This window comes from Pseudophryne corroboree, chromosome 7, assembly GCF_028390025.1.
Source record: "Pseudophryne corroboree isolate aPseCor3 chromosome 7, aPseCor3.hap2, whole genome shotgun sequence".
In the NCBI taxonomy this organism is placed as follows: Eukaryota; Metazoa; Chordata; class Amphibia; order Anura; family Myobatrachidae; genus Pseudophryne; species Pseudophryne corroboree.
In genome coordinates this window covers 54,595,943-54,617,866 of record NC_086450.1, presented here as the reverse complement: position 1 = coordinate 54,617,866, position 21,924 = coordinate 54,595,943, and the positions used below count along the sequence as shown (strand labels likewise).

At 43.0% G+C, this 21,924-nt stretch overlaps 1 protein-coding gene across 1 annotated transcript in view; it reads right to left on the bottom strand.

Moving 5' to 3' along the window:
• Nucleotides 1-19,908, bottom strand: part of LOC134943361 (putative methyltransferase DDB_G0268948) — a 44,254-nt gene extending 24,346 nt beyond the window's left edge. Inside the window, exons 1-3 of the mRNA XM_063932252.1 lie at nucleotides 19,775-19,908; nucleotides 2,929-3,092; nucleotides 2,627-2,840 (exon numbers count right to left, since the gene is read on the bottom strand). Coding sequence (XP_063788322.1) covers nucleotides 2,627-2,840; nucleotides 2,929-3,092; nucleotides 19,775-19,885 — 489 coding nt within the window. The 5' untranslated portion in view covers nucleotides 19,886-19,908. The remainder of the gene's footprint in view (nucleotides 1-2,626; nucleotides 2,841-2,928; nucleotides 3,093-19,774) is intronic.
• Nucleotides 19,909-21,924: the final 2,016 nt, after the last annotated feature.

The following is a 21,924-nucleotide window of genomic DNA, read 5'->3' as shown; positions in this document are numbered from 1 at the left end:
TGACCACGCAGCGGCAGCACTGCACATCCATGCTGACGCAATAGCTGGTCTAAGTATAATGCCTGAGTGTGTATATACAGACTTCAGGATCGCCTCCTGCTTTCTATCAGCAGGTTCCTTGAGGGCGTCCGTATCCGGAGACGGTAGTGCCACCTTTTTAGACAAACGTGTGAGCGCTTTATCCACCCTAGGGGGTGTCTCCCAACGTGACCTATCCTCTGGCAGGAAAGGGAACGCCATTAGTAACTTCTTAGAGATTACCAATCTTTTATCAGGGAAAGCCCACGCTTCTTCACACACTTCATTTAATTCTTCTGATGGGGGAAAAACTACGGGTAGTTTTTTCTCCCCAAACATAATACCCTTTTTAGTGGTACCTGGGTTTATATCAGAAATTTGTGACACCTCTTTCATTGCTTCAATCATGCAACGAATGGCCTTAGTGGACATTAGACTAGACTCATCGTCGTCGACACTGGTGTCAGTATCCGTGTCGACATCCGCGTCTGCCATCTGAGGTAGCGGGCGTTTTAGAGCCCCCGATGGCCTTTGAGACGCCTGGACAGGCAAGAGCTGAGAAGCCGGCTGTCCCGCATTTGGCATGTCGTCAAATTTTTTGTGTAAGGAGTCGACACGTGCACGCAATTCCTTCCATAAGTCCATCCACTCAGGTGTCTGCCCCGCAGGGGGTGACATCCCTTCTATAGGCATCTGCTCCGCCTCCACATCATTATCCTCATCAAACATGTCGACACAGCCGTACCGACACACCGCACACACACAGGGAATGCTCTAACAGAGGACAGGACCCACAAAAGCCCTTTGGGGAGACAGAGTGAGAGTATGCCAGCACACACCAGAGCGCTATATAATGCAGGGACTAACTGAATTATGTCCCCTATAGCTGCTGTTATATATACTGCGCCTAAATTTAGTGCCCCCCCTCTCTTTTTTACCCTTTTCTGTAGTGTAGACTGCAGAGGAAAGCCAGGGAGCTTCCCTCCGGCGGAGCTGTGAGGGAGAAATGGCGCCAGTGTGCTGAAGGAGATAGCTCCGCCCCTTTTTTGCGGACTTTTCTCCCGCTTTTTTATGGATTCTGGCAGGGGTAATTATCACATATATAGCCTCTGGGGCTATATATTGTGGTATTTTTGCCAGCCAAGGTGTTTTTATTGCTGCTCAGGGCGCCCCCCCCTAGCGCCCTGCACCCTCAGTGACCGGAGAGTGAAGTGTGTATGAGGAGCAATGGCGCACAGCTGCAGTGCTGTGCGCTACCTTGGTGAAGACTGATGTCTTCTGCCGCCGATTTTCCGGACCTCTTCTTGCTTCTGGCTCTGTAAGGGGGACGGAGGCGCGGCTCCGGGACCGAACACCAAGGCCAGTTCCATGCGGTCGATCCCTCTGGAGCTAATGGTGTCCAGTAGCCTAAGAAGCCCAAGCTAGCTGCAAGCAGGTAGGTTCGCTTCTTCTCCCCTTAGTCCCTCGCTGCAGTGAGCCTGTTGCCAGCAGGTCTCACTGTAAAATAAAAAACCTAATTATATACTTTCTTTTTAGAAGCTCAGGAGAGCCCCTAGTGTGCATCCAACCTCGGCCGGGCACAAAATCTAACTGAGGCTTGGAGGAGGGTCATAGTGGGAGGAGCCAGTGCACACCAGGTGACCTAAAAGCTTTCTTTAGTTGTGCCCAGTCTCCTGCGGAGCCGCTATTCCCCATGGTCCTTTCGGAGTTCCCAGCATCCACTAGGACGTCAGAGAAATAGGCACTGCCTCACCTGCCATAGACTTTTTGCTCCAGAGTTTTGACTATAAATATGATTAGAATAATACAAAGAGGGCATGTCTAACATATTATTTGTATTTTTCATATACTTTATACAGTCAAATATCTTTCACAAACATTATTATAACAGGAAAGGCTCTGCCTCACCCCACCACACACCACTGTTTCCTTGTTATAGAGTCTTCTCCAGTTAAATTTGTAGACTCCAGGTGTCTTTGTACTTACAACATGGCAGAGTGGGCTACATAATACAACACAAGCATCAAAATGTCTAACTATGATGATTTCTGCCAACTAATATAAGGCTCCATTTAGTACCCATGTAAGGGAATGAAGGAACTAAAAACACAAAGCAAAAAAAAAATGTACATCCAATCAGTGACCAGCCTTTAAAATCCCTATAAAAACGAGATGTAGTAAAAATGTCGACAATGTAATGTCAAAAGGAAAATGATGGCCTTATAACTTTAAGCATGATGCTTTACTATCATGTTTAAAGTTAATACAATTGACATTATGCTGTTCACATTGTGACTGTTAGCAGCATAAATATTGATAAATCAAATATATCCTATGAAAATGTTCATGATCTGTTCACATGTGAAGACTGCAGTTAAGACCTCTGGCCTTCATGCCAACATCATTGACAGTTTCTGACCTTGGCTAGTAGAGTAGATACAAAAACTTAATAAATGGAAACTGTCAGTAATAAAATGTACATGAAGGATGATCACAATTAAGAGATTACTCATAATACACCAGTATGCTTAAGTATAAATTAACGGTCAATGCATTCTATTTCAATTACAGTTATTTTTCAAAATATAGATATATATTTTTGCCTTACCTCTGTCATTAGCGCTGATAGGTCTTCTGACAGATTCCCATATTCAATATCTGTGTAAGGATGGAAAGCATGGACAGCAAGGCAGCCATTGGTTTTGAGCACTCTAGTTGCTTCATGGACAAATTTATCAACCTCGAACCAATGAGCAGCAAGACCAGCATTCACTAGGTCCACAGAGGCATCTTTCAGTGGTAACTTCTCAGCTTGTCCTACCCTAGAGAGGACTTGTGATGTCATTGATGCTCTTTAGTTTTGTTATAGTTTGTGATATCTGGATGGTTGAATGTCTGTATGGTACTCACATGTAGGATGCATTCTCCGCTAAAGCGTATTGTCTGGCCAAATTAATTTGGGATTCACTGGTGTCTATTCCCAGAACCTTCTTGAAGTGAGGAGCTAGAGGCAAAGTGTACCGGCCTGTCCCACAGCCAACATCCAGCGCCATTTCAGGAGACTTCCCTTTCTGCTAAGGAGAGGGACAAAATACACTTAGTGCACACTTGCTGCTCTCAATATGTTATTATTACTGTTTTTTACTTACATGGTGCCACAAGGGTTCTGCAGTGACGTACAGAGCACATAAACATAAACAGTATGATCAAAAGAAGCAAAAAAAGAGAAAAAGTGTAAAACATTGCAGAACATGGAATATAAGGTGTATATACATTGCTGCATCATCAGTCATAATACCCAAATCAGTAGCATCGGCTGAACCAAGGTTTGGTGCCATTGTTGGAGGTGAAGAGGAGATGATGGTATAAGTGAGGGTAACGTGTGGGAAGTTACTAACTTTGACAGCTGTATGGGAGCACACAGTTATCACTGAATAAAAAGAAAATACACCCTACAATTACAGTTTATTTTTATTATAGTCATATTACATAGATTCTCCACATAATTCCATTTAACATAACTGAGAAGTGCCGTACTTCTTGTTCCATAGAGATAAAATAAAACATAAAGCATGAATGCTAATTTGCTAACTGTAAAATATGCAGACACATAGAACATTTATTTTTATGCAAATCTGCCTATTCATCTGCCTGGGGTAATATTGGTGTAAAGAGGGCTGACATCAAAAATTCTGGGGCCCGGGACTCGCAAAATAGGCAGCTCCCCCCCAAAGAAAATAAATTACATATAACAAACAAAATATGCGCACACACACACACACACACACACACACACACACACACACACACACACACACACACACACACTGTCTTTCCCACTCAATCTCCCATAACTTACCTATCACAGGCTGGCCAGAGCTGTACCAGCCTGGTCCCATGTAGCTCCGCCCCCTTTTCATGACGAGATCTGGCACTGTCACAAGAGAGGGGAGAGGACACTGCAAGCTTCTATTGAAAAGTCTCTATCAAAATCGCCGCCGCCTCAGAGGAGACAGTTATTAAAGATACTAGAGGAGCCTCCTCTAGTATCTTTAATAACTGTCTCCTCTGAAGCGGCAGCCATTTTGGGAGGGACGTTTACAATAGAAGCTTGCAGCGTCCTCTCCCCCTACTTTGACAGTGCAAGAACATGGTAATAAAGAGTGGGCGGAGCATCGCGGTGGCATGAGCGGCCCAGGCCCTCTCCTCCTGTCAGAGAGGCTGGGCCCGGAACATCTGTGCCCACAGCACCCCCCTGATGGCGGGCCTGGGTGTAAAGACTTTTATTTACAAACACCATTTAAGGACTCTCATGGTTGCACTTTCTGGATAGAGTACAAATGTCACTAGCATATTTACTATAAATGTTGTTAAACCTGCTGGCTTAATTTTAACTTTTTTGAGTATTTCCAATAGAATTGTTAGAAATACGAGCATTACTGTATATCCCATAATGACAAGTCCACAGTTTTCCATCTTTGCAGCTTCCTGATACAGGTTGATTCTCCCATATCCTAAATTCTGTGGGAGCAATGCATGTGTATTTTATTGTTTTCTTGTGTGGGTCATGAATGTCCTTTATTTTTTTCTGTGGGGGCCAATGTGTGCGTGTGTGTGTTTTCTTGTGGGGACCAATGTGTGTGTTTTCCTGTGGGAGACCAATGTGTGTGTTTTCCTGTGGGAGACCAATGTGTGTGTTTTTCCTGTGGGGGACCAATGTGTGTGTTTTTCCTGTGAGGGGGGGCAATGTGTGTGTTTTTCCTGTGGAGGCCAATGTTTATTTTTTTCCCTATGGGGGCTGATATATGTGTGTGTTTCTGCCCAGCAAGGGGCAATGCCATACTGCATGCGTGGTGCAACCTCATGATGCATCTGCATTTTAATTGTGGATGCATTGATTTGTGGTTGACCCCTGCCTGCGCAGCCTGGCTGCTCTGGCAGGTGGTCTGGTACATTTTTTTTCTTTGGATATGCGTGTGATGTCACGCAGCCACCCCAAAAATGCTGCCAACACCCCCCTCGTTTGGCCCACCACACCCCCACCAAATGCGGCCAAATGTGGCCGCAAGGATGCGGCCACAAGGAGAAGTGTTGCGCATGCACACTACAGCCGTTGTGAGTGCGCAAACCAGACAGACACGGCCACTGCTTACAGATGCACCGTTGCATCCATCTCTGAATTGCCCTCTTAGTGCACTGTTTCCAGTGTCTGTGATTATGCATATGCAGGACCATTATGCATGATGGTAGCCTTACACATGCATAGTGAAACTTAAATCAAATGTTTGCTTTCATACCCAGAAATAAAAAAATAAAATAAAAAAAGTAAATAGAATAAATACAAATATAACAATTTTATATATAACTATATATATATATAAATGCAGGAATGGTTGTGCAATCAATGTCCTTAATTCTCCTGATTTATAGTCCACAGTTCAATCGATGCAAGTGCTGGCACTTCAATAAACAGCGTAACCACAGCTGTACTGTTCCAATGTGCACTAAAAAAGAGTGAAGGCGCACTCAATGAGCAGGTATAACAGGTAATTTAATACAATGATAAAAGCTCACATACATCTCAGTTTAAGACAGCCGGCTCACGAACAAATCCATAGTGCCTCCGGATAGCAGCTGGTGAATCGTTCTCTGCCGCTCAATCAGCAAATGGTCTCCTCAGCGTGTATGCTCATGGACTCAGCAACAAACTCCGATCGCTCAGAGCTGTCCTTCCCGGCCACGCCCAACGCGTTTCGTCACAGTCCGGCAGTGACGAAACGCGTTGGGCGTGGCCGGGAAGGACAGCTCTGAGCGATCGGAGTTTGTTGCTGAGTCCATGAGCATACACGCTGAGGAGACCATTTGCTGATTGAGCGGCAGAGAACGATTCACCAGCTGCTATCCGGAGGCACTATGGATTTGTTCGTGAGCCGGCTGTCTTAAACTGAGATGTATGTGAGCTTTTATCATTGTATTAAATTACCTGTTATACCTGCTCATTGAGAGCGCCTTCACTCTTTTTTACTATATATATATATATATATATATATATATATATAGTATCCAAATAATCCGGCACTCTTGTTAATGTCCAGCTGCCTGGGTGCCATTGTCAAACATTGTACAAATGATGGGAGTCAGAGCAATGTATGCTCAAGACAGACAGACACGGCACTCCAGGACTACTAATAAAGATATTTAATGATCCAGCTTATACAACAACCTGCATACCATCCAGTCCAAGGTACATATATCCGCAAGGACCAGTGGCGCGATGTGTGTAATCAAAGCACAAGCATATTACAATGCGGCATTTCAATGAAGTAGAGATGGAGGTCCTATCTAAAGGGCTATCATTCGTCCCGATGCCAAAGCTACAGCCACTACAATGGAAAGTAGAAAAATATAATTTGAATAGGACCTTAAAATTGAAAGAATTTTTTGCTAAACAGTCTCAACCAGCTACACCTACTTTAAATCCACCTATTATACGAATGCCGGAAAAACTTAAGAAGATTCTTCCCAAATCTACATTTGACCCGCAATCAAACAATGCATCTATACGTACGTTTATGCGGCTGGTGGAACAGGACTGTGATAAGCTGATTGAAAAACCATTGCCAGTTCGTGATAACCTTACCAAAGGTCAAAGGGAGGCACTTACTCAACTGGCGGCTAACAAGAATTTAGTATTTCGTCCGGCCGATAAAGGTGGTGCATTAGTGGTACAAAATTTGAAGGATTATAAGCAAGAGATTGTATCACAGTTGGCTGATGATTGTACGTATTATCAGCTAACATGTGACCCAACTGCTCAATTTACCAGAGATTTAACACATTGTTTAGATATGGCTGTATCGTCTAATCTCATTCCAGCAGATATCAGAAATGCGTTGATTCCGTCTCATCCAGTAGTTCCTGTACTATATACTACACCCAAAATTCACAAAAATATGGTCAAACCCCCAGGCCGACCGATTATATCGGCGAGGGGATCACTATTCCAACCAGTGGCAATTTTTCTTGATGATATCTTTCAACCGTATATTCAGCGCAATTCTCGTTATCTGTTGGATACGAGCACATTGTTAAGGCGGATAGATGAATTACCTTTATTGGCAGATGATACATTACTCTGTACTATTGATGTGCAGAGTTTATATACATCTATACCGCATGAGGGAGGTCTGGCGGCCGTTGCCCAGTTCCTTAGGGCTCAAGCTGATTATGCCGGACCAGACATTTCTTTATGTGTGCAATTATTGGAAATGACATTAAGTAAAAATGACTTCTTATATGATGGGAAGTTTTACTTGCAGCGACAAGGGTGTGCGATGGGGTCCAGTGTGGCCCCATCGTATTCAAACATATATATGTTTGGTGTGGAGGAAGAATTGTTTTTTATAGATACGGAAATTTCCAAAAACATCATTTTCTTTTGCAGGTATATAGATGACCTATTGGTCGTCTGGCAAGGTTCCAGGGAGTCTCTGACATCTATTATTGAGATCCACAATCAGAGGGAGCATCCTATTAAACTTACCTACTCAATATCTGTAGATACCATCCAATATCTAGATGTTCAATTGACCGTTAAAAATGGTAGATTAATAACATCATTATTTTCAAAACCTTCAGATAGGAACAACCTGTTGCACTTTAAAAGTTGTCATCCGTATCCTCTGAAACGCGGTCTCCCCTACTCTCAATTCATTAGGGCCAAGCGCATTACCTCTGATCCAGCAAAAGCGGCGGAGCAAATTGACAATATGTCTGATAAATTTAAAAATCGGGGTTACCACCCTACATTGCTCAAAGCAGCTAAAACTAAGGCTTTGGCATTGGACAGACACCAACTATTATATCCCCAGAATAATCCAGCATCTGAGTCTTGTATCCCTTGGGTACAGGAATTCAATGCAGTAAGTGAAACTATTAAGACTTCAGTGAAAAAACATTGGGATATCATACAGTCAGATCCTGATTTGAAGTTGTCTGATTCTAGAATCATGCCCTGTTATAAAAGAACTAGAAATTTACATGACATTTTAGTCAGAACAGATATATATGATCCTAGGCCCCAATCGATTTATTACGGCATGAGAAAGGGATGCTATAGATGTACATGTACGACATGCCAGTTTTTAATACCAGGTGACAAATTCCAACATCCTCATACAGGTAAAACCTACCACATCCAACATAGACTCACTTGTGGGTCCAGGTTTGTGGTGTACCAACTGATATGCCCCTGTGGGCTGTCATATATCGGTAAAACCGAAAGAACATTTAAGGAACGTATGGCAGCCCATAGGTCAGCAATTAAGGCAGCCATTAATACTGGTAAAAGTGAACAGCCTGTCGCACGCCACTTTAGTATTGCACGCCATCCGTTAACCACGGTCAGATACAGAATGATCGATCAAATCCTACCTTCATTAAGAGGTGGCAACCGAGGGTTAAAATTGCTACAGAGGGAAGCCCAGTGGATCCAGAGATTGGACACTGTGGCTCCACGAGGTTTAAATGAATATCTAACTCTCAGTCATTTTAGATAAACATGATATTTGCCGTAGTTTGGAGATATCTCTATATTGTACTAATTATGCATTTATCCATTTGTATTGGTTTTATACAGGGTCCACGATCAGTTATATTGGACTATGATTGATATTCTTGTAGCTAAACTGTGTTCAAGTGCATTGCATATGGTTACCATGGTGATGGGGAGCACATGGATGACGTCTAGTTCACGCCGCTGGGCGGGTACTTGTCCCGTATTAGGAAGGACGGCGTCTTGCACCTGGTGAGAGTCTGCTATATATGTAAGTACTATCTTTGTATTTGTTAAGCCTGAGGAAAATGTTAATACATTGAAACGTTGCTGTATCCCTGCTGTCTGAGTGATTATTTTCAAAGCCGCCTTGGAGTGCTGTGCCATTCTCTGCATGTATATATATATATATATATATATATATATATAGTATCCAAATAATCCGGCACTCTTGTTAATGTCCAGCTGCCTGGGTGCCATTGTCAAACATTGTACAAATGATGGGAGTCAGAGCAATGTATGCTCAAGACAGACAGACACGGCACTCCAGGACTACTAATAAAGATATTTAATGATCCAGCTTATACAACAACCTGCATACCATCCAGTCCAAGGTACATATATCCGCAAGGACCAGTGGCGCGATGTGTGTAATCAAAGCACAAGCATATTACAATGCGGCATTTCGGACCATGCAAGGCCCTTCATCAGGTAATGCTGGTGCTGGCAACAGACGGTCAAACAAACATACAACAAATAACTTACCTATATAGCGTCCCCATGCCGGCGTCCTCGGTCCAGGAGCAGTGTGGAACTTCCGGTCAGGGTTAGACGCCTGAATGATGACATCATCGGGAAGCGGCGGTAACCACAGCAACCCGACGCTCGGAGTCACAGACGCTGTTCCCGGCTGTGTTGCCTGGCAGGGGGAGGCCATATACTGAAAAAACATTTAGCAAAGTGTGAAAAACCAAAACAGGGGAAAATCCACTTGAAAAAAAGAAGATTAAAGTGCTAATGTGCCAGGGTGAGCCATGCTCTAATGGCTCCATCCTGAAAAACACTACTAATCACATCATCATACAATAAAAGCTGACATTTGAACGAGGAAAGCTAATGCATCATGGTACATGCACAAAAATAAATGGTGTCTGTGTGGATACCATATGTACCTCCCAAAGCATTTAATCTAAACCCTCAACCCTCATTCAGACCTCACCTAATCTTATCTTATTCTTCAAGTAAATGAGTAAGAACTATTTGTATTGTAGATAGTTCCAATTAATCTTCTCATTAAGTCCTAAAGGATGCAATGTATTTAACCTAATGATCCACTTGGCCTCTAGTCTATGAAGGGCTAACACTCTATCACCTCCTCTAGGTAATTCAGGAATGTGATCAATGATCTGATAACGAAGCTCTGATAATGTATGAGCTTTTTCGCAACAATGTCCGGACACTGGTTGTTCATTGAAATTACCTGCTAATGCCTGACTAATATTAGAACGATGAAGAGCCATTCTTTCCCGTAAAGTACGGGTAGTCAGACCCACATACATTAATTTGCAAGGACAGATAATAAAATAAATTATAAATCTAGTCGTGCAATTTAAGACATGTTTGATGTTAAATTTGTGTTTGGTAACAGGATGGCTAAACGATGATCCTGTGATAAGAGCTGAGCATGTAATGCAGGACGGGCACCTATAACAGCCTGGTTTTTTCACTGATCCAAAGATGCCTGGTTTAGGGGTATAGTTGGTAATGTCAGATTTAACTAACATATCACGCAAATTGCGGCCCCGTTTATAACTCGTCATGACCTGTGTGTTCTGAAAACACGGTAGGGATTTATCTGTCTTGATTATAGGCCACAATGCTTTGCTGGCACGGGGTATGACAGGACTGGCTGTGGAATATCTCGTGGACCAAATGAACTTATTCTGCTCATCTTTCTTCTCAGCTGGTTCCTGGAGTATAATCATCCGATCTTGACTTAAAACACGATCCTTAGCTACTCTCAAATCCCTCATATTATATCCCCGACTGCAAAACTAATTGACAACCTTTTCTAAGGCCTCATCTAGCTGTTCAAGATCACTAGTGATGCGAGCCACCCTGAGCATTTGAGAATAGGGCAATCCCTTCTTTAATGCCACTGGGTGGTGACTACTAGCATCAAGAAGTGAATTCCTATCTGTGTCTTTATAGAACACTGTGGTACTCAATGTACCGTTTTTCAGATGGACTGTAACATCCTAATAATCAATTTGATCAGGTTTACACACAGCTGTAAACTTGATAGGGCCAGGCATCTGATTAATGCTATGCATCATTTCCTGAAACGAGACAGCATTGCCCTTCCATAACATAAATACATCGTCTATATATCTAGTGAACCAAATAATGTTATCACTGTATATAGCATTTTCAAAAATTAATTTCTGTTCTTGATCGAGCATAAATACATTGGCATATGCCGGTGCCACACTACTGCCCATGGCACAGCCAGCTCGCTGTAAATAAAACGTACCGTTGAACAAGAAATAATTTTTTGGTAAGGACCAACTCTAATAATCTAAGGAATAAGATTTTATCCAAGCCAAAATCAACATCAAGATTGCTAATAAATCTATCCATGGCGTCTAACCCCTCTCTATGTGGGATAGAGGTATAGAGGGAGGTGACGTCCATGGTGCACAATAACGTATCATCTGGCAATCCATCAAACTCTCTGATCTTTTTCAGGAACGTAGTAGTGTCCTTCAGGTAAGTATGTCGTGTGATCACATGAGGTTGGAGGAGGGCATCCAAGAATTCTGCTGTCGGCTGGTATAAAGATCCCCTAGCCGACACAATAGGGCGACCCGGGGGATTGACAAGGCTCTTGTGGACCTTAGGCAGTGTATATAGGCAAGGAATGATGGGGTTCTTAGGGATCAATGCATCCTTGAGCTTGAGGTCCAGCAATTTATCTGAAACCGCCTGGTCTAAAATCGTGTTAAGTTCTTTCTGAAATCTATTAGTCGGATCATTCTCTAATTAAATGTAAGTATCGGTGCAAGCCAGTTGTCTCATGATCTCCTGGACGTACTGTACTCTATCTTGCAGTACAATACCCCCACCCTTATCTGCCGGGCGGATTATGATGGATGAATCTTGACACAGATCTTTCAAAGCTTTCCGTTGGTCATATGATAAGTTGTTATAATGTCAGCTTTTATTGTATGATGATGTGATTAGTAGTGATTAGTAGTGATTAGTAGTGTTTTTCAGGATGGAGCCATTAGAGCATGGCTCACCCTGGCACATTAGCACTTTAATCTTCTTTTTTTCAAGTGGATTTTCCCCTGTTTTGGTTTTTCACACTTTGCTAAATGTTTTTTCAGTATATGGCCTCCCCCTGCCAGGCAACACAGCCGGGAACAGCGTCTGTGACTCCAAGCGTCGGGTTGCTGTGGTTACCGCCGCTTCCCGATGATGTCATCATTCAGGCGTCTAACCCTGACCGGAAGTTCCACGCTGCTCCTGGACCGAGGACGCCGGCATGGGGACGCTATATAGGTAAGTTATTTGTTATATGTTTGTTTGACCGTCTGTTGCCAGCACAAGCATTACCTGATGAAGGGCCTTGCATGGTCCGAAATGCCGCATTGCAATATGCTTGTGCTTTGATTACACACATCGCGCCACTGGTCCTTGCGGATATATGTACCTTGGACTGGATGGTATGCAGGTTGTTGTATAAGCTGGATCATTAAATATCTTTATTAGTAGTCCTGGAGTGCCGTGTCTGTCTTGAGCATACATTGCTCTGACTCCCATCATTTGTACAATGTTTGACAATGGCACCCAGGCAGCTGGACATTAACAAGAGTGCCGGATTATTTGGATACTGTATTTGATTGGGGGTATACCCCTATGTATCAAGGCACCTACCGATATTTAAATCTTTTTCCACATTTTGGCATTTGTGATTTATGACCACTATTGGTGGAAATTATCCCTTACATGGAAGTTGCTGACATGGACAGAGTGGAGGCCGGTCCATCTATGGATACATCATCACAGATTTGTGATACACTGAGCTTTAGTAAAGCACAAGCTGACCGCATTTTATTCGCTGAGGATTGTGTGCCGGAGGCTTTGGATGATACAGTTGATGATGTATTTAAACAGTTATTACGTTTGAAAAAACGAGAGACGGACTATCTATTGCACGGCTCCACCTTGTCAGATTATTTCAGGCAAAAATTGATCCCGCGGGGCTTTCGGGTCCGCAATACCCCGACAATAGGGAGGACCAATCCTGAGTTCTGTCGTCGTTGGATCTCTGTATTGAATAAATGCAGCTTCGACTTGATGCTTCTCGTCATAGAGGAGTCAGGCCGTGAACTACAAGTTGCGAAGTCCAAGATTGAGGCTCTGAATTCTACACATGCAGCGATCATATCTGACCAGAGCCACGCAGCCACCTGGGCTAAATTGACGCAACAAATAGAAAATCACAGAAAAGAATTGCTCAAATTTAAGAAATCAAAACTTCAGGTGGCGCAAATCGACTATGAGGATTTTCAAGTCTATAGATGGCTGACGGGTACGGACTCCGCTAAGTCCAACTATAGAGCTCAATCACGCAGCACAATCCGACAACGCCCTGATAAAGGACATTATTCATCAAACAGCGACAGCGACTTTGTGGTCGCGGACTCAGATGATGCTCTTTCTGCTAAACGTCCCCCTTTAGGGGCTACCACCAGGGCCAGGGCAGAGGCTGGTCCAAGCCCACGAGACGGGGTGGACAAAACCAAAGGGACAACAAAAGGAAACAAGTCCAAGAAAACTTGATCTTTAATTTATCTTCAAGACATTTAACATCTTTTGAGGAAGAAGTACTGAACAAAGGACTTTCTTTTGTCCCTACCAATTACCATAATCCCTTTGAGTGGCAGGCCGATATGCATCAGATGAATAGGAAGTTACGTCTAAGAGAATTTTATCAACACACAAGCAGCCAATCACAATCTGACCTAGCTAATCATATTATTCGGAAATATCATATCTCTAAATTTGATCCCATTTCCCACAATGCATCAATAAAAACGTTTGGACGGTTGATGGACGACTCAGTTAACAGGTTCATCAGTACTCCACAACCTATTTATAACAACTTATCATATGACCAACGGAAAGCTTTGAAAGATCTGAGTCAAGATTCATCCATCATAATCCGCCCGGCAGATAAGGGTGGGGGTATTGTACTGCAAGATAGAGTACAGTACGTCCAGGAGATCATGAGACAACTGGCTTGCACCGATACTTACATTCAATTAGAGAATGATCCGACTAATAGATTTCAGAAAGAACTTAACACGATTTTAGACCAGGCGGTTTCAGATAAATTGCTGGACCTCAAGCTCAAGGATGCATTGATCCCTAAGAACCCCATCATTCCTTGTCTATATACACTGCCTAAGGTTCACAAGAGCCTTGTCAATCCCCCGGGTCGCCCTATTGTGTCGGCTAGGGTAACTTTATACCAGCCGACAGCAGAATTCTTGGATGCCCTCCTCCAACCTCATGTGATCACACGACATACTTACCTGAAGGACACTACTACGTTCCTGAAAAAGATCAGAGAGTTTGATGGATTGCCAGATGATACGTTATTGTGCACCATGGACGTCACCTCCCTCTATACCTCTATCCCACATAGAGAGGGGTTAGACGCCATGGATAGATTTATTAGCAATCTTGATGTTGATTTTGGTTTGGATAAAATCTTATTCCTTAGATTATTAGAGTTGGTCCTTACCAAAAAATTATTTCTTGTTCAACGGTATGTTTTATTTACAGCGAGCTGGCTGTGCCATGGGCAGTAGTGTGGCACCGGCATATGCCAATGTATTTATGTTCGATCAAGAACAGAAATTAATTTTTGAAAATGCTATATACAGTGATAACATTATTTAGTTCACTAGATATATAGACGATGTATTTATGTTATGGAAGGGCAATGCTGTCTCGTTTCAGGAAATGATGCATAGCATTAATCAGATGCCTGGCCCTATCAAGTTTACAGCTGTGTGTAAACCTGATCAAATTGATTATTAGGATGTTACAGTCCATCTGAAAAACGGTACATTGAGTACCACAGTGTTCTATAAAGACACAGATAGGAATTCACTTCTTGATGCTAGTAGTCACCACCCAGTGGCATTAAAGAAGGGATTGCCCTATTCTCAAATGCTCAGGGTGGCTCGCATCACTAGAGATCTTGAACAGCTAGATGAGGCCTTAGAAAAGGTTGTCAATAAGTTTTGCAGTCGGAGATATAATATGAGGGATTTGAGAGTAGCTAAGGATCGTGTTTTAAGTCAAGATCGGATGATTATACTCCAGGAACCAGCTGAGAAGAAAGATGAGCAGGATAAGTTCATTTGGTCCACGAGATATTCCACAGCCAGTCCTGTCATACCCCGTGCCAGCAAAGCATTGTGGCCTATAATCAAGACAGATAAATCCCTACCGTGTTTTCAGAACACACAGGTCACGACGAGTTATAAACGGGGCCGCAATTTGCGTGATATGTTAGTTAAATCTGACATTACCAACTATACCCCTAAACCAGGCATCTTTGGATCAGTGAAAAAACCAGTCTGTTATAGGTGCCCGTCCTGCATTACATGCTCAGCTCTTATCACAGGATCATCGTTTAGCCATCCTGTTACCAAACACAAATTTAACATCAAACATGTCTTAAATTGCATGACTAGATTTATAATTTATTTTATTATCTGTCCTTGCAAATTAATGTATGTGGGTCTGACTACCCGTACTTTACGGGAAAGAATGGCTCTTCATCGTTCTAATATTAGTCAGGCATTAGCAGGTAATTTCAATGAACAACCAGTGTCCAGACATTGTTGCGAAAAAGCTCATACATTATCAGAGCTTCGTTATCAGATCATTGATCACATTCCTGAATTACCTAGAGGAGGTGATAGAGTGTTAGCCCTTCATAGACTAGAGGCCAAGTGGATCATTAGGTTAAATACATTGCATCCTTTAGGACTTAATGAGAAGATTAATTGGAACTATCTACAATACAAATAGTTCTTACTCATTTACTTGAAGAATAAGCTAAGATTAGGTGAGGTCTGAATGAGGGTTTAGATTAAATGCTTTGGGAGGTACATATGGTATCCACACAGACACCATTTATTTTTGTGCATGTACCATGATGCATTAGCTTTCCTCGTTCAAATGTCAGCTTTTATTGTATGATGATGTGATTAGTAGTGTTTTTCAGGATGGAGCCATTAGAGCATGGCTCACCCTGGCACATTAGCACTTTAATCTTCTTTTTTTCAAGTGGATTTTCCCCTGTTTTGGTTTTTCACACTTTGCTAAATGTTTTTTCAGTATATGGCCTCCCCCTGCCAGGCAACACAGCCGGGAACAGCGTCTGTGACGCCGAGCGTCGGGTTGCTGTGGTTACCGCCGCTTCCCGATGATGTCATCATTCAGGCGTCTAACCCTGACCGGAAGTTCCACGCTGCTCCTGGACCGAGGACGCCGGCATGGGGACGCTATATAGGTAAGTTATTTGTTGTATGTTTGTTTGACCGTCTGTTGCCAGCACCAGCATTACCTGATGAAGGGCCTTGCATGGTCCGAAATGCCGCATTGTAATATGCTTGTGCTTTGATTACACACATCGCGCCACTGGTCCTTGCGGATATATGTACCTTGGACTGGATGGTATGCAGGTTGTTGTATAAGCTGAATCATTAAATATCTTTATTAGTAGTCCTGGAGTGCCGTGTCTGTCTTGAGCATACATTGCTCTGACTTCCATCATTTATATATATATATATATATATATATATATATATATGTGAAACCGCACATCACTAATTCCTTTCTTTTATCCTTGGGTGCCCGGTTGAAAATTTTTTATATTCAATAGTCCTCACCATGAGGCTCCAGCAGGGGCTATAGTGAAGTAGAACCAGCACTTCATTTAAAGTAATACCAATCTTGAATAAGCAGCATGTGAGCAAAGAAATGACCAATACTTATCAGTATTAAAGCTCCAGCATAGCCTGGGGAACAATCTCCTTCCCAACGAACGGCCGTTTCAGGCATCAGGGTAGAATCCACTCTGTAATGCCACATACACAACTTTATATAACCTAACTAATTATCAACACATTGTGCTCACCTGTCGCCAGATGCTCCCAGCTTTCCCGCCATCAGACAATCCACTCGTGTCTCCCAGCGCAACATTGTGACGTCACCCGGAAATGACGCACATGATGCTGATCCCCGCGTTGCTCGGCAACGAGAAGTGAGTCTCCCAGCAACCAGCACCAGTGTGGCACCGCTCTGCACCATCACCAGGAAGTGACGTACACGCCACCAGTACCTGCGTTGCTTAGCAACCGGCAAACTCAACAAGTAATGGTGCACCACACAGTGTTGACGCGAAGGGTGTCACCCCACAGTTACATAGCAAATATACAGTACTGTATATATTTCTATTATATTTTCTATATACAGTATGTATACAGATAGATATATAGGGGCCGATTTATCACCAACCACATCATCAAATGTGAATGTGAGGTGATAAAATCGACCCAATCCGCAATCCGATAATTGATTACATTGCACGGATGTATCAATTATCGCATCCAGGGACAGAGCAGCTTCCAGCTGGTGAGACTGACAGAAGCATGCACAGATCAGTCAGCTTCTGTATGGAAAAGTAAAAAATTGTTAAAAATAAAAAAAATGTAGGCCCCCCAAAAGCATAACCAGCCCCAGGCTCTTTGAGACGGTCCTGGTTGCAGAAATACTGCAAAAGAATTGATTAGGGGTTCCCCATATTTAAACAACCAGCACCGAGCTCTTGGACTGGTCCTGGTTCCAAAAATATGGGGGAGAAAAGACGTAGGGGTCCCCGTATTTTTAAATCCAGCACCGGGTTCCACTAGCCAGGGAGGTGATGCCGCAGCTGGGGGACACTTTTTTGTATAGGTCCCTGCGGCCACAGCATCACACCCCCCAGCTAGTCACCCCTTGCTGTGTTCCCTGGGGAAGTGGAGGCCCCTATAATAAAGGGGTCCCCCCTCCAGGCACCCAAGGGCCAGGGATGAAGCCGGAGGCTGTCCCTAGTTTGTAAAAAATGAATATTGTCTTTTGCTGTGGAACTACAAGTCCCAGTAAGCCTCCCCTGCCTACTGGTACACCGTGATAGTAATATTTTATTTACAAATACATGCACACTCACACATTCTCACATACTTACCTAGTGTCCCACGGAGCCCCTTGGTCCCCTTGTCAAGTAGAGTACATGGGTTGCTGTAAATAAATATTTTATACTCACCTAATTCTGTGTTGATCGGTCCTCTTCGTTCCAAGTAGGAATCCCAGGGGTTAAAAAAAACTGCGACAACCCGAACCAGCGGACACGTAGAAGTGTATGTTTACACATACACTTCTACTATGTGAATGGGGTCATCCCATGATACTAATATCATTACAGGGACCCCCCAGCCAATGAGGAGCGTCTGCCATAGCAGCAGCTTACTGATTGGCTCTGTAATCCCAGGGACCAGCCAATCGCGGCTTGCCCATTGTAATGAATGGAGATGCTGTGCTCCATTCATTACTATGCTGGGCGCCGCTAAATTGCTGAAAACACAAGAGTCAGCCCCAATTGACCTTGTGATTTCCTTTCTAACCACAAGATCAACTGGGGCTGACCCTTGTGGTTTCAGCAGTTTAGCGGCTCCCACCATAGTAATGAATGGAGCACATACACTTCTACCTGTCCGCTGGTTCGGGTTAGTGGCAGGGTTTTTTTAACTCCTGGAATACATACTTGGAACAAAGAGGACCGATCAACACAGGATTATGTGAGTATAAAATATTTATTTAGAGGTACCCATGGACTCTACTTAACAAAGGTACCAGGGGGCTTCATGGTACACTAGGTAAGTTTGTGTGAATGTGTAAGTGTGCATGTATGTGTAAATAAAATGTAACTATCACTGTGTGTGTGTCTTGTGTTTTTTTCGGGTATTTCTTTTGTTGTGGAACGACAGGTACCAGCAGGCCTTTTAATGACCCACATGCTGGTACTTGTGGTTCTCCAAGTACCAGCATGCAGGGGAGGCTTGCTGGGACTTGTAGTTCTACAGCAAAAGACAATAATCTTTTTGACAAACACTATGGCTATCAGCCTGGCACCCACCGCCCAGAGATGCCAGGGACAGCCTCTGGCTTCACCCCTGACCCTTGGGTGCCTGGAGGGGGGCACTACTTTATTTTAGGGGTCCCCACTCCCCCAGGGAACCCCAGCCAGGTGTGATTAGTTGAGGGGTTGTTATGCTGCGGCTGCAGGGACCTACATAAAAGTGTTCCCCAGCTGCAACGTCACCTCCCTGGCTAGTGGAGAGCTGGTTTTCAAAATATGGGGACCCCTACCTCTTTTGTCTCCCGTATTTTTGGAACCAGGACCAGTCCAAGAGCCTGGTGCTGGTTGTTTAAATATGGGGAACACCTAGTCAATTTTATTCCCACATTTTTGCAACCAGGAACGGCTCAAAGAGCTCCTGGCTGGTTATACTTTTGGGGGGCACCTGCACATCATTTTTTAACATTTTTGTAACTATTTCTTTACTGTTCCATACAGAAGCATGCACAGATCACACTAATCTATGCATGCGTCTGGGTAAGTGCACAAAGTAATGAAAACATGTTTTAAAAAACACGTTTTTATTACTGAAAAGGCATGTTTTAAAAAATCACAAACAATCGCATGCGATATCTGTTTTAGAGCTAAAAATCACACCCTATTGCATTATCGATTTTCTAAAAAGAAAACCCGCAAATCTGAAATGTGCGATTTTAAATTGCACATGCAAATCGCATCCTATTACATCCCGCCTTGGATGACTGTGCCTACATACTTTGAACTGAGTTCTGTTTTTGTACTTAAGCCCCTAAGTGTTGTACATGCATCTGAGCATCCAAAAGTGTGCTAATCTATTATACAACTACTTTCACAGACAGTAAAATATTTTGTCCCACACAAAGTAATAATAAAATGTGTCATGTATTAGATAAGTGTCCATGCACACAGTGTGGAACACATTCAATAAATAATGTACATTGGCAGCCTATACTTACTTTATCTTTCACGTAAGTTAAAATCATATCCATTATATTATTGGAGACTGGGATCATGTATTTATGATAAACTGACGAGAATTCCTTCTTTATGAATAACTGAACTGCCATGTCTGATGTAGTTGGCTGGAGAATATGGTGACAATCTGTCCAATGAATTGAAAAAATAACACTTCAATGTAATATATTGCTTCACAAAAAATACTATGCCCATCTAAGATAATACGGACATCTATAAAATAATGTGATATTAATTTCAGCAGTCTTATCTAGAATAAATTAAATATACCATAATAAATATCAGCACAGAGTAATTTTTAAATAGTCATATAAACATTGAATCTATAATGTGCAATACATGTGAAACTACTTGCTTGTCTTCAGAAATGTGAGGTAATACATCCTTATCCTACTCTCATACCACAACCTTAATTACACATTGAACATAAAAATATAGCCTGCTTTAGTACCCAGTTCCAGTATATTCCTTCTCTGGTTGTGCTACAACACCCAGTTCCTGTATAATTCCGCAGACTGCTCCAGTTGAACTTCCAGCACCCAGTTCCAGTATATTTCTGCAGACTGCTCCAGTTGAACTTCCAGCACCCAGTTCCAGTATATTTCTGCAGACTGGTCCAGTTGTGCTTTTAGGACCCTGTTCCAGTATATTCCTGCAGACTGCTCCAGCTGTGCTCCTGCAGACTGCTCCAGTGTATGCCTGTAAATCTTCCAGCTACTGGCAAATACTGCTAATCTTCTACAGTAATAAGCTATCCTGCTAGTCTGCATCTTATGGTGCCCATACACTTATGATATAATCGGTGCTATCCTTCGATTTCGACCTCATCTGTGAGAGAAATCGAAGGATTGTATGCACATTTTAGTACCTTGAGACGCGATGCGCGGTCACGCCGGTCGAATATCGCTTCTCAAGATATTATGTGCTGCACTTAATATTTCTCGCATCGCAGTGCGATCGCATGTGGTTTTAAACACACATGAGATATATCGCACTGCGATGTGTGATGGGCACCCGCCAGGAGTGGCCAGTGGCCACTCCCACTCTGCGGTGACGTGCCCATCACGTGATTACCATGCGATCTATCGCATGATCGCATGGTAATCACTTTGGCAGCACAGGTGCGATTTCATCGCACCTGAACTGCCGGTGCGATGCCCCGCGATGTCGCGTCGTGGGGCATTGCACAACTGTATGGCCAGCATAAGTAAATGTCCTTCTGACTTCCTCTGCATTATCAGTCTCCTGCTACCACTTCCAGTGGGCTGCATGATGAGTAGCATTATTAAGCCATCCAGCTTTACTCACACTCCAGCACATACAGTTAGCCTAGCCCAAGGAGTCCTGACCTAAATCAACAACCTCCTAGTGCCATGACAGCTATTTTTTAAACACCTTTTTGCCCCTTGCAAATTACTCTATGCAGATATACGCAATAACAACATAATGAAAAATTGCAAACCATATTACACAATACATTTACAGCTAAAAAAAACCTAGGGCCTGATTCATGTTTGTAAGTAAAGCAAATTATCAAGCAACTGGGCAAAACCATGTTGCACTGCAAGTGGGGCAGATGTAACATGTGCAGAGAGAGTTAGAGTTGGGTGGGGTGTGTTCAACCTGAAATCTAGATAGCAGTGTAAAAATAAAGCAGCCAGTATTTACCCTGCACAGAAACAAAATAACCCACCCAAATCTAACTCTCTCTGCACATGTTACATCTGCCCCACCTGCAGTGCAGTTGTTGTTAATTTGCTTTACTTACAAACATGAATCAGGTCCTTTATCAGATGAATTGCATGCAGGTAAATTAGCAGCTTTATCTCCTACCAAAAGGACACAAGTCTCATGTCTTACCTTCACAAATGATGTAGGCAGCCAGGACACCACAGGGGACAATGTGAGCTTCTCTAACTTAACTGATTTCTATGTAAATATATATACAGTAGCTAGTGCTTCAGGTCATATTGAACCAGTGGGGACAAATGAGGTCAAGGCAGCCAGAAACCCATTAATAATATGAAAGCATTGCTATGAACCACCTTAGGCAAGACAAATACAGACTTCATGTTTGCTTGGCTCTCTCTCATCATATGACTTGTCCTCATAGCTATATGGGGCATAATAC